Below are 17,855 nucleotides of genomic sequence, written 5' to 3' on the forward strand. Positions count from 1 at the left end.
TCTTTTTCTTTTTCTTTTAATTGAGGTGGAACTAACAAACAGTAATACACCTTAAAAGTACAGCTCAGTGAGTTTTTACGTAGGTATAAAACTCATGTAATCACCACTCGGATCTAGATACAGAACACTTCCAGCGCCCAAGAAGGCTTCCTCGGACCGAGAGGTTACAAATAATTGTCTCTTCTGCGCTTCTCCTGGAATAAACCGGCGAGGGAGTGATTGCCTTCTGAGGACACGGAATTTCCGTGTTTTTTCCCGGCTCTGCTTTGCCTCGTTGGGCCTCAGTGTCCTGTAAAGGGGAGCAAGGGACTGGCATTTGTTGCGTGGTTTACTCCTTGCAAAGCGCTCTAGAAACCTAACTTTGACCCTGATAGCTACCCTCTGAAGTCGGTACTCGGTCTACCCTCAAGCTACCGAAGGGAACACTATGACTTGGAGAGGTTAAATAAACTGCGCGAATTCGGACAGCTGGTACGTGGTGGAACTTGAGCCTCGAACAAAGGTCTCTCTAACCTTGACGTTCATCCTTCTCCCCTCTCCTATTTTTTTTTTTTTCCTTTCTTGTTTTGGCTGCGCAGCACTGGGAGGCTCCGACCAGGGAGTGGTATCATACATATCTCTGCGCCTTTGCGCATGTAGTTCCTTCTACTTGGGACTCTGCTCTCTTCCCCCAGGCTCTGTCCTTGAGACAGGCTCCTACTCATCCTTCAGTGCCCGGCTCTGGCATCCTCTGAAGCCTTCCTAACTGCAGTTCTCCCTCATGACTCCCCCCAGCCCAGGGTAATTACCCTCTCCTCTGCGCCATATCCAGTGCATGCACAGGCACCCGCCTCCCACGGTGCCCCAAGGGCTCCTTAAGTCTGCACCTACAATCAACCTGCAAGGCGCCTGGCACACAGCTGGTCTTCAATAAATGTGCTTGGGACTGAAAGTGGAAGAGAGGTTTTGGAAACTTGGTTTCCCGCTGGGTAAAAATGGGGCACATACTAGGCCCTGCCGTGTGTCACTCAAAACGTATTGAGCAGGAGTGGGGAGGGGGAAGCTTCCAGAACACCTGAGGCGGAACCACAGGAAGGTTGCCCTCAGCCCACCCCCGTTCTATTAGGGAATAGACTCGTCCACGCCTCTTGCGGGGGCGGGGTGGGGCGGGCGCTGGACCTCGGGCTCGGGGCTGCCTGGGAAGAGTTCATTCCTCCCACGGGGGGAGCGTCCACTTGCTGCCGAGACCAGAGAAAGCCATAGCGGCCCCCAGGAACCCGAAGGGAGTCCCGGGAGCCCGGGCCAATAGCTCCCACCTCCTTCCAGGGCCCTGCCCGGCCAGAAGCAGGTGATTAAGTGGTGGGGTGTCCTCAGGATCGTGATTTTCACTTTATATCCACACTTTCCTTCCCCACAGAACTTGAGGCAGTTAGCAGGATATTCAAAAGAGCGGTGAAATATAACAAAGGGCTGGGACCAGGTAGGAAAAAAAGACTATACATACATTTTTTCTTCCTATAATTGAGCAACTCTCCCATAAATCTGACTTTGAACATACAGTTTGCTTTCTTAATGAGGGAAAAAGAATCCTTGCCCTTTGAACTGAAGGAAACTTCCCCCTCGGCCTCCCCTCAATTGCGTTCCTGCAGCAGACAAATCTCGAGTGTCAGAAAAGTGAGGCTGAGTAGTGAGGGACTTGCCGGGAACCACCCAGCGTCCGGGAAAGACAGGTCCGACAGTGCAGGTGGCCAGAGCTCCAGCCTGCGCTAGAGCCAGGGGAATGAAATGAGTGGGGGTTTTCCCCCCGCTCTTCGTTGGGAGCTTTGAAAAACGCTCCACCTTGAAGATGGAGTAGGTGTGGAAAAGGCGGGGCTCATTACTAAGGACAGAGTGGTAGAACCTTGGGGAGAGGAGGTCTCTGTGACCTGTGGGAGCAAGAGACAAGTTTGAGCCTCAGATTCCTTATCTGCAAAATTGGGGTGATGAGTTTTCTGTCCTGAGACATAGGGAGTATCAGTTTCATAGGGAGACCAGGAAGACTAGATGTAAGGAGGACCGAATAACAAGTCAGCAATACTTCTCTCTTCATTATCCCCATCAACAGATGGGAAAGCTGAGGCCCAAGGAGGAGACAAGGCAGGCTCAAGGCCACCGTGGCAGGCCCAGGACAAGATCTTGAGTTCTTCCCCCTCCATCACCGTGGGGGTCACTCCTCAGACCTCCCCTGGCCTGGGCCAGTTCCCCTCTGTGGTCCCCCTGGAGAAATAGAGGGAAGAGGATTCTAGCCTTGTTCCATCCCCTGCTGGCAGTAGGGGCTGCTTCTCAAGAGGACAGATGTTTTACCAAATGGCAAATGCACGTGCTTTTCCCTGGCTTGGGGAGAAGGTGGGCGCTGAGAATGAGATGCCAGCTGGTTGGGCAGAGAGAACTGTAGCCACACCTGAGGGATTTAAATAACCACCGCCTTCTCTGGGCACTGACTGGAGGGGAGGTATCTGGGCAGGGCTGGGGTGGGGGGTGAGCAGGGAACATAGCGGCCCATTCAGAACCTGTCACAGCCCTGGGATGAGTGCCTGGCTCTTCCTCCCAGAAGAACTGTGACCACGCATCTCACTTCCCTGGGCCTCAATAGGCTTCTCCTGCAAAGTGAGGATTTAAAGCCTGCTTCTGAGGGTGACTGTTGAGACTGAATGGAGAGAACCTGTCTAACGTGCCTGACTCATGCTTGGCACCCAGTAGATGCCCAATACTTGATGGCTATCTCGGCCAGGGCAGGAGTCCCCACTGCAGCATCCGTGACAAATGGCACCCACCCCCCTGCTCACCTGCCTCACATGACAGGGAGCTCATCACCTCCCGTGACAACCCACAGTGTAGTGTCATGATTTAATTGCATGAACCCTGAAGTCAGACTGTGTGGTGGAATCCAGGCTCCACTATTTAGCTTCTGTGTGACCTTAAGCAAATTACTTAAGCTCTCTGTGCCTCAGTTTCCCCAGGGTAGAATGGGGATAATAACTGTACCTCCCTCTTAGTTTTGCTTAGATCAGTGCTTCTCACACTTTCGTGTGCACACAAATCACTCAGGGATCTTGTTTAACCACAGATTCTGATTCAACTGGTCTGGGGTGGGGCCCAAGATTCTGCATTCCCAGCAGGCAATATAGACGCTGCTGGTCCTTGGACCACATTTTGAGTCTCAAAAGACTGCCTTGCCCTGGGAGTCATGGTGAGGGGGCCATGGAAGGGTCACAAGTAGAGGAGTGACAGACTTCATCATGGCAAAGCCTCTCTGGCTGTCTGTGATGGGGAGGGGGGCCACAGAAAGGAAGCCAGTAATTTAGGGAGAGATGAAGGTCCTGAGGGGGAGAAGGGGCTACAGGGGTCAAAAGGGCGGCGGTGATAAGGGACCTTAACACATGCGGTCCACTACTACAGATGCAGAGACCAAGGCCCAGAGAGGGTGTCTGACCTGCTCAGGTCAGGCAGCCCTGACAGGACTCCTGCCCACAGTTGGTCCTTCACCCTTCACCCCTCCCAACTTGCTGGCCAACATTCCCCAGCCCTCTGGAGTCTCTTCTGGCCTGTGCTCCTGTTTAACATTTTGTCACACCAAGAAGAGGGAGACACTAGGGAGGACCCTGGTTCTCCCTGAGAGACCTGACCTCTTCCATGCTCACAGTGATCCCGTTTTACAGATGAAAAAACTGAGGCCAAGAGAGAGGAAGTCTCTCAGCACCCAGGCTGGAACCAAGGTCAGCCTGACTTCCAACCAGAGAGTCTTTGGTTACCATTGTCCAACAGGTCAGGTCAGGACAAGGCGGCTCTTCAAATTAACAGGTGAGAGGGTGGGGAACCCAGCTCCAGCTCTTCTTCCCACCGGAGGGGTTCCAACCCCAGGTTGATGACAGTAGCAGTGGGTCACCATTTATGGGGCTTCCAACCTGCTGAGCTCATGCCAAGCAGTGGCACGCAGGACACCACTTCACCCCAGCACGGGTCTTCTTAGCCCTGTGTACAGATGAGGGAACCGAGGCAGAGAGAGGGACTCAGTGCCTTGCCCACGGTCACGTGCGGTAGCACCCCGGGTTCCGAGCAGAGGAGGCAGAGTCCCGGACTCCCGGCGGACCCTTCTCCGGGTATGGGGGGTGGGGCGGGCGGGACGTGGCAGGCACCTCGCAGACGCACAGCGGCCCGGGCGGCGGGTGGCGGGCCCAGGCCGCGGGAGGCTGGCCCAGGCCGGAAGCCCCCCAGCCCGCGGAGCCGCCCCGCCCCGGGAGCCGCGGCGCTGGGCTGGGCCGGGAGGCGGGATCTCGGGATCTCGGGCGGCGGCGCTTCCTGGCTCCCTGGCACGGCGGCGGCAGGCTCGGCCACGTCACCGCCCCGCCAAGAGCGCGCTGGCGGAGCGGCTGCGCCCGGGCGGGACCGCGGAGCTCGGGGGCGCAGGCAGGGGCGCGGGACCCAGAGGCCGGAGCCGGGGACGTGGCAGCCACCTCGCCCGCCAGAAAGTTTCCCAGGAGTTGGCTGAGAGCGGGCCGGACCATGAACGTGTTTCGTATCCTGGGCGACCTGAGCCACCTCCTGGCCATGATCTTGCTACTGGGGAAGATCTGGCGCTCCAAGTGCTGCACGGGTGAGGGGCGCTCCGGGCGGGAGGTGGGGCCCCGGGGGCGGAGGGCCAGCCGCACGCCCCTGCTGCAGGGCTTACGGGGAACCTCCTGAATGTCTGTTGAGGGTGGGCACTTCGGCTTGGGGGTGCTTGAAACTGTTTTTGCGTAGCTCAGCTTCCAAAGAAAACTTAAAATTGTACCATATCACAGAAAAAGGACCCGCGGAAGTTACGGAGGGAAGATGGGCTTGCGCCTCCATTGACCGACCCCCTCTCTCCCCTGCTTGGCATTGCCGCTGCTAGTTGGAAGAGGAGGGGGATAAGGAGGAGGTGACACCCCCTTTGCTGCCCAGGAGCAGCATCCCTTGGGGCCCATTGTTCTATCTGCCCCCACCCAGGGTGGGGACCGGGGCGCGGGGGAGAAGGAGGTGCACACACAGGAAGCGGCTCCAGACCCTCAAGGTCTTCTCTTTTCCTGCCCCCACCACTCTCCCCTCCCCCTCCCGGACTTCCCCCCTCCCCCCAAGTTGGGCCCTCTTTCCTCCCCAGCCTGTGCCTCAGGCGGCTATGATGTGGCAGGAGGGGCACCAGCCAGGCCCAGGTGGGCATGGAGCCGCCCATGAGCAGAAGCCCAGGGAGGGCGGGAGGGGGTCCCCCTTTTGCCCAGCAGTCTGGCCGCCCTGCTAGGGGATTGGAGAAGTTTCAGGGCTGGACTGGTGGTGGCCAAACAGACCCCGTGTATTAAGAGGCTGCTGAGCTGCCTGCAGCCATCTCTGTCCACTGGTGTCCTGGAGGCGCCTGCCCTGTGCTTGGCACCGGGGTGAGGGGATACAGAGACGTGCCCAGGCTCCTTGTGGGCGCCAAGGAGGCAGAGTGGACCCCTGAAGGCTTCATGGAGGGAGCAGCTCTGTGCTGGGTCCTGGAAGACAGGCAGGGTGTCACCCAGGAAGGGTGTGTCGTGTCACAGAGGGCAGGGCATGTCCCAGGAATGGTGAGCAGCCCAATTTCGGGGTGGTCCGGGAGGGAGATGAGTCCAGGGGGGGTGGGTGGTCATATGTGAAAGGGCCTTGTCTGTCAAGTAGGGAGTTGGGACTGGGAGCCAAGAAAAGTTGGGGAGCAGGGGAGGGGCTTGGAGGGGACCCTGGAAGCTGTGTGGGGAGGCTGAGAGAGGAAGCAGAGAGCGTCGTGGAGGCTGCTGGCCCAGGGGGCTTGGTGGGGGGGAGAGGTGGGTGCCGGTGTGAGGGTCATTGCAGAGGGAGTGATTCCAGACCTGGAGCCCATTCGGGTTTGGGGTCTCCAGGGAAATGGGCACTCACGGGCCCTCAGGTTCCCACTCAGGGGAAGTGGGCCAGGAGCCCTGAGAGCGGCTCCAGTGAGAGGAAGAATCTAGGTTGGACCTGTCCCTGCCACTGGAGGGCCCTGGACGGGGTGAGCAGCCGTGACCAGGAGGGGGCTCTGTTCCCCATCGCACTCTGCCAGGCATTGTACCGGGCACCTGGGATATAACCGGGCAACAGGCAGAGGTCCTGGCCTGGTGGAGCTGAATCTATCAGTGGGAGACCGCCAACCAGCTACAGTGGTAGCAACCAAGTAAATGATACGGTTTGTCAGGGAAGCGAAGTGCTATTGGAAAAGGAAAGGGCGGGTGAGCAGTGGGGCCTGTGTGTGTGCGGAGAGGAATCAGCACAGGCCTGGTTGAGAACGGAGGGGGTGAGGTTCCTGGATGCCAGCCCGTCAGCCCCGAGGAGCAGGGCCTGGTGTGACACCCCTGTGACCCAGCCCCGAAGGCAGGAGACTGGAGCTTCATTCTTGCTCTGCCACGGACTCACTGTGTAACCTTGGGCCTCAGTTTTCCCATCCGTCAAATGGCAGGAGGTCTGTACTTGGCCAGTGGGTTCCCTGAGGGACTCTGGCCGGGTACTGGCTCCTGTTCTCCTCTGTGTCCTGGGGTCTCCATGCGCAGCTTGCTTTGGTGGAAATTATTCACTGCTTTCAAAACAGTGTGAAAAAAACATTGTGCTCAAGATCTCCAGGGCTCCCAAAGAGCTAAGGAAAATGTGAGTGAAGCCCAGGGGCCTGGCAGGCTGGGCATGGAAAGAGGGGAGGAGTGGGGAAAGGCCGAGTGAGGGGGTAGCCAAGCATCCCCACTAGAGCCGCCTGGACCCTCCTGAATGGGGCTGAGGACCCCCCTGGCCAGACCTCAGTGAGGGCTCAGGGATATGGCATAATGAAAGGCATAGCTCCGAGCTGGATCAGTATTGCCTCCTGGACTCCGACCCCCTCCCCCAGGGGGCTCCTTCACCCACAGCCAGCCCCACTGCCAGACCCCCAGGGAGGCACTCGGGTTCTCACTGAATCCTATTTAGTCCTCACGTCAGTCCTGCCCCATTTTACAGTTGAGGCTCAGGGTTGCCATGCTGGTAGGAAAGCTGGCAGGTGGACCCAGCCCTCTCCAGGATATTAGGGGCTTCAGTGGTGTTCATCCTCAGTCGTTAGGATTGTCCCCTCTCCCCAAAATGTCCCTCACCAGAAGAATAATTAGAAAAGGCACAGATCAGGCATACAAAGGAATCAAACCCTGAATCCGGTAATGTCACTTCTTGGTGTCAAACTCCCCAGTAGATCCATCATAGTTAGAATAAAATCCAGGGGTGAGGGGACAAAGGTGAGAGAGGCTCAAGGATGGCTCTTGGTTTTCTACCTTGAGCACAAAGGGGATGATGGTGGCAGAAGAAGGACAGAAGACAGGAGAAGGAGGGGGTTCAAGGGGAGATGGTGGATTTAGTCAGGCAGGAATATATAGGTCAGAGATCCAAGGAGAGAGTCTGGAGCCAGAGGGTCCCTTGTGTGTCGGATGGGATGGCAAAGGGACAGAGAGAGAAGAGAGGTAGCCCTCTGAGGATTAGGTGTTGAGGAGGACAGGAGTGGCCAGAGGCGGTGAGAAGCCGGCAGTGTGGACAGCCACAGAAACCTGGAGAAAGGTGTGGTTGGGATAGACGGAGCGCTCAGCTGGCTCTTGAGGAGTTGGGTGGGTGAGATAGAGTTGACGTTTGGATGCAGTAACGTGGGCATCGGGGACCATGGGAGTGGTTTGGTGAAGTATCCAGACTGCTGTGGGCTTAATGGGGCAAGAGAAATGGGAGGCAGGGCAACTGCTTGCTTTTACCCAGGAACCACCTCCACGATGTATCAAAAGTGGGCAAAAGTTGACTAAGGAGCATGATGGCTAAATGTAGCCTCGATTCCTGGATTAGATCCTGGAACAGAAAAAGGGCATCAGTGGGAAAACGTGAAAAGTCTGGAGTTCAGTCAATAGTGCTATACCAATGTCAGTTTCTTAGTTTTGGCAAATGTTCCGTGATTGTGCACGGTGTTACCATTAGGGGAAGCTGGGTGAAGGGTAGGACTCTCTGTGCTGTCTTTACAACTCTTTACAACTCTTCTGTAAATCTAAAATTGTTTCAAAATAAAAAGTTTAAAGTTTTTATTTAAAAAACTTTAAATAAAAGTTTAAAGCAGATGAGGAAATAGCATGGAAAGTACAAACCCAGTTTTGTCAACTTGATGCGTCCAAATGTGTCATATGTGTGCACATATGTGTTGTGTGTATGTGTGCACCAACAAAGATCTGGAAGATCGCACACTCAGACTTCGGGTGATTGTTGCTTTTTAACTTACATCTCTATGTATTGTCTGGTTTTTGTTTTACAATGAGTAAAAATAGTCATAAGTTTTATAACTAGAAAAAAAGCTTTTTTAATCTTTAAAATTTGGAAAAATAAAATAGAATGCTCCCTTGGCCCTGTGCCTTCCTCCACCTGCTGTGGTCTCCCTGGTGAATCAGCACCTTGTAGAGTCTGAGTTGTCCTCCAAAAGATGGAGCTCTGGGGATTGTCAGTGGAACCCTGGGGGTAGAGCAAAGAGGAGCCTTGACACTTACCCCCTGCAAGCCTGACTCTCCCCATCCCCACGCCCTCCCCAGAGCAGGAACCAAGGCAGGCACGCACAGGGGCCCTGGGAACTTGGTGTTCATGTCTTGATTTGGAGACTGGGTGACAGATTACAGCCTAATGAGAGTAAAAGACTCAAGTGACCCAATGGGAAGGGGTGTTTCCTGGCCCTCTGAGGGTGACAGTGTCCTGGACAGGGTGTCATTATGAAGTGGACACTCTGGAGGCCTTTCCAACTCAGGCTCTGGGCTTCTCGAGTGTGTGTGAGCCTGGCCGTCTGTGTTCTTATTGTCTCCTGTCCCCATCCGGCTACAGGCATCTCCGGGAAGAGCCAGATCCTTTTCGCTCTCGTCTTCACCACCAGGTACCTGGACCTGTTCACCAACTTTATCTCCATCTACAACACAGTAATGAAGGTAAGGGGGATGGGCAGCCATGGTGGGGGGCTGCCAAGCAACCCCCAGACGGTGAGACAGTATACTTGGGGACTCAGGCTGTGGAGCCAGGCAGACCTGGATTTGAATCCTGGCTTTGCTGTTAGCAGCTGTGGGACCTGGGCTTGGGCAAGTCTTCTGGCCTCTGTGGACCTTGGTTTCCTCCTCTACAAAATGAAGAATAGGTGTACTTACCTCAGAGGATTTTGCTGTGAAAGTTAAACGAGGTAATAAATGTAAATACACAATAGCTGTCATATATTAAAAACTCAATCAAGGTTAGCTATTATAATGGTTAAAAAATAAGCAAAAAATCGGGGCTTCCCTGGTGGCGCAGTGGTTGAGAGTCCGCCTGCCGATGCAGGGGACACGGGTTCGTGCCCCGGTCCGGGAAGATCCCACATGCCGCGGAGCGGCTGGGCCTGTGAGCCATGGCCACTGGGCCTGTGTGTCCGGAGCCTGTGCTCCGCAACGGGAGAAGCCACAACAGTGAGAGGCCCGCGTACCGCAAAAAATCAAACATGGTACCCTGAGCTTTCAGAGAACTTATTTGTCCATTTATCTGACAATCATTTATTGAGCACCTACTGTGAGCTAGGTACCTGAAGGAGATATATGCGGCGCCTATACTCACAGAACCTACATTCTAACCGGGGAGACAGATAATAAAACAAGTAAGAAAAACTGTTTAGGGATAAGGCTATGCAAATAAGTAAAATAGGACGATGTTTCCTTCAATTATAACGAAAGAAGTTTTAAAAACAGGGTTACATGATAGAGAACGACTAGGGAGCTATTTAGGGAGTGTCATCAGGAAGGGCCTCTCCAAAGAGGTGACGTGTAAGCTGAGATCTGAGTGACACAAGGATTAAGCTCAGAGGAGGAGCATTCTAAGCAGATGGAATAGCTGATGCAAAGACCCCCAAGACAGGAACAAGCTTGGTGTATTCAAAGGACAGACAGAAGGCAGGCACGCTGGGAGCTCAGCAGGCGAGGGCTACCTGCTGGTGGTAGGGGTGCCGATAGGGGGCTGGGTGAGGGCAGATGATCCAGGTGAACAGTTTGGATTTGGTTTTGCCATGGGAAGCTGTTGCTTTGAAGCTTGGTCCTGTTTTATAGACAGAGAAACAGCATCTCTCAGCCCTGGGCCATAGCTGTGAGGTTTGGTTGGGATAAGACATTTTCTGAGATTTTAACCAACCATCCAACACAGTTTAGTGGAAGGAGCCCAGGTTTCAGAGTCAGTAAAGTGGGATGTAACGGTTTGGATGCTGGTAACAGAGACTTGAGTTATTTTAATAAGGTAAGGATTTATTTTTATCTCATTCATAACACAGAATCTGGAAGTGCGTAGTCTAGGGCCGGGATGGCATCTCCTTTTAACTTTCTGCTCTGCCAGCTTTAGTGTAACCAGCACTTGAGCTTGTTACCTGTGCAGTTGCTCAGAAGGGCCCTATGCTTGGTTTAATGCTTTGCTGTTGCCATTTTGAAATACTTATTTTTTAACAAGAAGCCCTGCAAATGATATAGCTAGTCCTGAATGTGATATCTATCTTCAGGTTTGCCTCAGAGTCACAAAATAGGTGCTAGAGCTCCTACCATCACATCACATTCAGGACGGGAAGGAGGAGGAAGGGGAGAAAGAGCAATAGGGTGCCTGTCAGCCGGGTAAGCCCTTTTTAAAGAGCTTTCCAGTGACTTCCATGTACATGTCACTGACCATCCTTATCTGCAAAGGAGGCTGGGAAATTAGTTTTTAGTTGGGCACATTGTCTAATAGGAGTCCTGTTTTTAAGGAAAAAAGGCTACATGGGAGGAATCCTACCTATCTTGCAGGGCTATTGTGAAGATGACATGAGATAATCTGTGTAATGTACCTAGCACCCAGAAGATATTTAACTGAAAGTGAGTTCTCTTTCTCTGTATCAGGGATGTCCCTTTGGGATTCTGGGCATATTGTTCCTGGGATTGGTGGAATGGAGGATGCTGCTACTTGTGCACTGTTGAGCTCAGTGTGAACTACAGCCTGAGGTCCTGAAACCGCTGTCTCCTTCAATCCAGCACAGAAGTAGCAAACACCACCTGCTTAGTTTATCTCTCTGCCCAAGGGTCTGACTTGGGCAGTCCTGGCAGGGGTTGTAAACCCAGCCCTTGCCATGGCTGAATGAGGTCTCGGATCCTCAAAGAGGCCAGTTTCCGAATTTGTGAAATGAAGAAGTGATCTCCATTTCATTGATTCATTCACTCATTCCAGCATTTGTTTTGTGCTGGGCCCTGAGTTAGATTCAGAGGTGGACAGGGCATGGACCCGCTTATGGAATCTCCTCTCCTAGGGGAGACAGACTGGTACACAGACATTTACAGAACATGTGCTCACAAGCAGCAATGAGCATTTTTATATGGGGGTATGGTGACACAGAGCATGTGTGCCTTGTTCTGGTGAGAAAAGATTTTGAGGAAATAACCTCAGTTTTGAAGTGCAAACATTAGTTTTCTAGGCTAGTGTCCTGGACCAGCAGAGCAGTATCACATACGAACTTGCTAGAAACGCAAAATTCTCAGGCTCGCTCAAACCTACTAAATCAGAAACTCTGGGGGCAGGGGAAGGGGCAGCCATCTATATCATTTTGATGCACATTCAAGTTTGAGAGCCTCTGGCCTACGTTAGAGGCCAGATCATAAAACCATTATATGCTGGAGGACAGCTACCGTAGTTAGAAAAAGAGCACTTTTCTTCTGAAGGATTGATGGTCAACTGATTCAAGTCTTTGTGGAAGAATGCTCTCAAGTCACTGATGCAGATCCAGGAAGTTGAGGCTTTAGAAGAGCCCTGGGGGCTTACCCTGGTGGCGCAGTGGTTAAGAATCCGCCTGCCAATGCAGGGGACACGGGTTCGAGCCCTGGTCCGGGAAGATCCCACATACCGCGGAGCGACTAAGCCCGTGCACCACAACTACTGAGCCTGCGCTCTAGAGCCCTCGAGCCACAACTCCTGAAGCCCGCACACCTAGAGCCTGTGCTCCGCAACAAGAGAAGCCACCGCAATGAGACGCCCGCGCACCGCAACGAGGAGTAAGCCCCCACTCGCCACAATTAGAGAAAGCCCGCGCGCAGCAACGAAGACCCAATGCAGCCGAAAATAAATAAATTAAAAATAAATAAATAGCCATGGAATGCCACTAAGTCCCCCGACAAAGGCCAATTCTGGTTTTTTTGGCCTAACATTCCACAGTGAGAGGACGCCTGGGCACCTTTGTCTTCATGGTAGCACCATCAGTCCCAGTTAGAAGCATGGAGTTACTTAACAAAAAGGTCATTAGCTTCAGATTCTAGGTTCATTGGCCCAAGAGAAATGTGCAAGCACACTTCACCTTTTCCACCTTAAGGCAGAACACTAGCCCTTGGGTTTGGTAGGTCCCAACTCAGGGTGGCTTTGAAGCCCAGCAAATAGGTTGGGAAATGACTTTATCAATTCCCATGTGTCTCTCTCCCTTTTTAGGTGGTTTTTCTCCTCTGTGCCTATGTCACGGTGTACATGATCTATGGGAAATTCCGGAAAACATTTGACAGTGAGAATGACACATTCCGCCTGGAGTTTCTTCTGGTCCCAGTCATTGGCCTCTCCTTCCTTGAAAACTACAGTTTCACTCCTCTGGAGGTAAGGGAAGGGACCCAGACAGAGTACTAACTCCCAAAGGTAAACACACTCCCTAAAGTCCTTACCTCTGGACCCTTGGTAACATCTGGGCTACCTTTCTGCCACAACCATAGCCATTACTCCTGTATTGTTATAAGTTTAGAAATTGCCAATAAGCTATTGACAGTGCTCCTCTTGAAAACGGGCACATCTAAATAGTCGTGTTCATAAACAAAGCAGGCATCACAGCACCACTTAATACTAAGACCCTCTGGCCAACTGGTGATTAGTGGAAATTAGAGCACAGTCCAGACCCAGATTTCAGCTCAGGTCTGGCCTCTGACCCAAGAATCTTTGGGGCAACAAGCATCTGAGGAGATTCTGATGCTGGTGTTCATCGCTTCCATTTTGAGAAACCACAGCCTCAATTAAATCAAGTTTGTATGACAGAATTCTGCAACAATTAAAAATTATGTTCTACAGCAACGTTCATGCTTGTGAAAAAAGCAGTACGCTTGAATCTCTTAAAAATATTTTTTATGTACAAAGAAAGGGGTGGAATGATACACTGATGAAAATAATTAAAAATTTCAAGAACATGATTCTGGGAGTTCCCTGGTGGACTAATGGTTAGGATTCTGGCTTTCACTGCCGTGGCCCGGGTTCAGTCCCCGGTTGGGGAACTGAGGTTCTGCAAGCCACGCGGAGCGGCAAATAAATAAGACCTGAATAAATGGTGAACTAGTTCATCTTAAAAAAAATTCTCTTTTGCTTCACTGTATTCTCTCCAATAAACATTATTTTAGTAACTAAATTCTAAAGACGGCCCCTTCTTGACCAGCCTCCTCTGGCTACTTCTCTCTTTGGCTCAGATCCTCTGGACTTTCTCTATCTACCTGGAATCAGTGGCCATCCTGCCCCAGCTCTTCATGATCAGCAAGACTGGAGAGGCTGAGACCATTACTACTCATTACCTGTTCTTTCTTGGGCTATACCGGGCCCTCTACTTGGCTAACTGGATCAGGCGGTACCAGACTGAGAATTTCTATGACCAAATTGCAGTGGTGTCTGGGGTAGTACAAACCATCTTCTACTGTGACTTCTTCTACTTGTATGTGACCAAAGGTAGGTGCTGCGAGAACAGTGTTGCTGGCACTGTCTCAGTTACCAATCCATTCAGTGTTTGAGGGGATATGGAAGTGAACAGAGGCAAGTCTGTGTGCCCCTCATGGTGCTTACATTCTAACATGGGAAGACAAATGTTTTCAGGAAACTGTGCCATGAAAAAATACAGACCAGTAGGATATTTTAGGTACTATGCAGTGTACAGGGAAGACAGCTATGAGATAACATTTGACAAAATACTTGGGTTAGGAAAATATAGGACAAATACATTCCAGAGAGAACAGCTTACGTGTAAGCCCCAAGGCAGGAACCAGCTTGGTATGATAAAGGACAAAAAGGCTAGTACAGTCAACTGTAAACCTAGATATGGCAGGTCAACCAAGATGAATCACCTAGGGCCTCAGTTAGGTCAGGGTAAGGCATTCCCATTGCATTCCAACCACAGACAGCAGCAGCTGGGGTCATCAGAAAACCAGTCCGCCAGCCGCTGTGTAGGGTGAAAAGCAGCCAAAGCAGGGAGATGTTCTGCTAGGAGGTGGTCATCGGTGGAAAGAGACAGGGACATTTCTCGAGAGTGGAGCTGATAGGAACTGTCAGTGCACTGGGTGTGAGGTGTGAAATAAAGAAATTGAGGACAACTGCTAGATTCATGGCCTGCCAAGAGGGAGTGGTGGCATCAGTGTCCAAGATGGGGTCAGTGAACCTGTAGCTAAACCTGCAGAGATGTTTCCCCTTGGCTTTAACATCTGAATACATACTGTGAGACAGGCATTAGATACTAAGATTATGCACAAAGTTGTAAAGGAGTCCTTTCACAAGATACTAATTTCAGTCATTTTCTTCTAGTCCTTAAAGGAAAGAAGTTAAGTCTTCCAATGCCAATTTGAAGGTCCTCAGAGATGTTCTACACCTTAACATGGACACGAAGCAAACTATGTGTGAAGTGTTCTCCTGGTGACTTTTACATGACTGAGACCAAATGTTAAAACTGAAGTCAGAAAAATGCTTAGTGTGGAATTCAGCAAAGCGCTGATCATTCTATCTAGAAGACCTTCTCATCAGTGTCTCCCTTAAATTACAGAGGTAATTAAAACTTGGGCCAATTACATAAGTATGGTACCCTCACAATGTCAACTGGACCATCATAAAAACCTTAGGTGTTTAACCCACGAATGGATCAAGTCAACTGTTGCTCTCTAAGGGCCTAGTGTGAGACTCATGCTAAGGAACAGCCAGTCCCAATCTGGAAATACACCCCGCTGTGTATAAGGCAAAAGCCCCAAATGCAGGTCACAGACAGCCCTAAGTATTAGGAGTGTACTGTTGCGATTAATTCTCACTTTCCAGGTAGGAGGCCATCAAGCTTAGGAGTCAGGACACAGAGGTGATAGGACAGGTGGGAAATGTCATGAGGAAACGAATACCCCAGGCTTTACCTACTAGGTACTGTCTTGTTGCTCTCAAATTTTCGCACTAAGAACAATTAATCCCACCCCCCCCTTCACATTTTTAGGTGCTAAGGTGTTAGTCAATCAACATGGTCTTGAAGCAAATAAAAACTCTTAAGAGACTGTCACTGGCCTGTAGTCAGAATTTTTTAAGCAATAAAAATCTCACACCTTATTGTCAAGTGTTTTATTTATACCTACAAAAGAAACAAGATGGTATCAAAAGGACAATTTACAAACTAAGAATAGTAACATAAGCTCTTAAGCTCTTAGCATCCTGTGCCTGAACATCGTACATCTACAAATCTTTCAAGTCTTAACGCAACAGGAATGTGTTCAGAAACCAGCAAGGACATAAATAGAGAGAGCACTGATCCCAAGCAAAAGCCACCAACCTTTTAGATGAGAGAAGTCCACACAATGAATTGTTAGGGAGGGACTGGGGAGAAGCAGCCCCACAGCTTAATATAGAAATCCTTTCCCTAAATGAGTTTCAATCATGAGTACAATAATTAGCATCAAATGAGGATTCTTCTGCTCACATTCTGAAGCAAAGGCAGAACCTGAATTATGAGTGGCAGACATAGAGGCAGAAGACTTAACTCTGGAGCTATACAGGAAAAACTACTAGATTTCAGCTGTGCTCAGGCCACAATAGCTTTTGAGTTTTGGGATATGCTGTTATTTTGACTTTATGATTACAATATCCCCGGTGGAAAAAGGAAAGCAAGTAGCAGACCAAATACCGCTTGCTTGCCCAGAGACCTTGCCCGCAAAGGGATGCTTTCAAGACTTGCAAGAGAGTAGGACACACCCTGTGGTGGCACCTTTGTGTTAAAAAAAAATAAAATAAAAATCAGAATTTTGGTGTAGAAAAAAAATGCCTATAATGGAGTAATCAGTGCTTAGACTTTTTTTTTTTTTGGGGGGGGGGGACACTTTGGTTTGAAAGCACAGAGTGGTGTTGCCATGTTTTTCCTGTGCCTACCATCCTCCCTCAGCCTCAACTTCTATAAGGAAGAGAAAAAGAAGTTAAGAAAGAAGAAAGTGGGGGGGTGGGGGGAGATATCAAAGTTCTCACATGCATACATTTCAGCTTATGCTGACAACCTACCTGTATGTCGCACATTCAACCACACTTTCAGTACCCCTCAGAAACAATCCCTTCTCTCTCCCTGAAGAATTTTAAGAGGAAAACAAAAACCTCAAGTATTTAGATATTTTGATCTTACAAACCAGCAAGCAATCTCAGGCCTAAGCCAAAGAATGCAGTGGAGGCTCCCCCCTTTAACTACACTGTGAATGAACAGTATCAATAACAGTATTAAAAAATTAAGTCCCACGCTAGATACGAAGAGATTTCTGAGGCTGTCTGATCTCCCTGTCCTGTTACAGTGAACACAAGAGCAGAAAATTCTTTCCAGGCCCATCTGCTATATGAAGTCTCAGTAAAACGGTTGGTATTACTATGAAGGGGACAATCTCACCTACCTTTCAGGTGGAGGAAAAGTAAAAGGACTTGGACTTTAGTCCACTACCTACCTGTAAAAAGCTGAGTGCAAAAGGATGCTGAGGAAAATCTGCACCCAAAAGCTGTTACAAAGCACTGCAGAGAACGGGAGTATGAAGAGAGTAAGAGTTCTTAATAAACCCTTAAGACCCTTCAAGATAACTTGGCCAAAAGGGCTGAGTAGCTGGCAAAGGGTTGCTTTTACTCTAGCTCTACAAATACTGAGTTTAAAAAGAAAACCTGCCCACGGAGTATACTGTTTATAATTAAACGTGGTTCTCACTCTGCAGGTGAATGCATATTTAACTGGTTCATAAATTTCCAATGAGCATTTACGTTCATTCTGCTCACAGCAGCTGTCTGGTTGGAAAATGAATTTCACAGATGGTCCCTGGTAATATGGGGAAGAAAAATATGCAGCTTCCACCCAGATGCGGAGATGCTACATTTAACCATGACAATAAACATTTGGGGTTTTTAATTTAAAGGATACACTTAAAGAAACTCAAGACTCAGCAATTTAATTTCTAACCTGACAACTAAAATGGTTATTTTTCAGTAATTGGGAAGGGGGAAGGCAGAGTGTAAGGGAGACAAAGCCAATTAGGAATTTTTAAAAAAACTGTCAAATGCACTTAACAAGCAATCAGCCAAAATGACAATGGCAAAGCACTGTCTTAAAAACTCATCAGGCCTGAGGAACCCTGTCCCAGCTTGAAAAACATTAAAAAGCATTACAGAAAATGTGCAGGGAACTCCCTCTTGGTTTTCTATTCCAGTAACGAGAGCAATTTAAAGCACAGATGCCGTCTTCTTCTGCAGAATTCAACCCTCTACCCTCCCCCCCCCCCGACCGCAACTCAGGACAACAAAAAATGGGCTCCCACAAAAGGGCCTAACACCTTACTTTTTCTTTTAAAGATGAAAAATAGCTCAAACATCCTCGACATGCAAGAAGCTGGGGGGAAAAATCTCTTCCAGTCGGCTATACATATATATATACTTTTACAAAATCTGTTATTACAGACTGGATCATTTTGGCAGGCAGAAAAAACCTGGCAGTGAATTCTAACTAATCTGCATGAAGGACAAATCACAATGGTTGGGAAAAAAAATTAAAAAAGAAAAAGAAAGAAAAAGGGAAGAAGAAAAAAAGGAAAAGA

At 50.0% G+C, this 17,855-nt stretch overlaps 1 protein-coding gene across 2 annotated transcripts; it reads left to right on the forward strand.

The window, feature by feature from the left end:
• Positions 1-3,585: 3,585 nt before the first annotated feature.
• KDELR3 (KDEL endoplasmic reticulum protein retention receptor 3) lies at positions 3,586-17,853 on the forward strand. 2 transcript variants are annotated; one of them, XM_022597149.3, is made up of 5 exons: positions 3,586-3,819; positions 8,854-8,954; positions 12,472-12,630; positions 13,482-13,734; positions 14,581-17,853. In XM_022597149.3, exons 1-5 carry the CDS (start codon positions 3,678-3,680, stop codon positions 14,619-14,621), a joined length of 696 nt encoding a protein of 231 aa, XP_022452857.2. In that variant the 5' UTR covers positions 3,586-3,677; the 3' UTR covers positions 14,622-17,853. The 2 variants fall into 2 exon arrangements, with proteins under 2 accessions (XP_022452857.2, XP_022452858.1); XM_022597150.3 differs by lacking the exon at positions 3,586-3,819 and adding an exon at positions 4,334-4,612.
• The last annotated feature ends 2 nt before the right edge of the window (positions 17,854-17,855 follow it).

This window comes from Delphinapterus leucas, chromosome 11, assembly GCF_059928025.1.
Source record: "Delphinapterus leucas isolate spDelLeu-1000000601 "Yukka" chromosome 11, BTC_Dleu_Yukka2, whole genome shotgun sequence".
Taxonomy (NCBI): domain Eukaryota; kingdom Metazoa; phylum Chordata; class Mammalia; order Artiodactyla; family Monodontidae; genus Delphinapterus; species Delphinapterus leucas.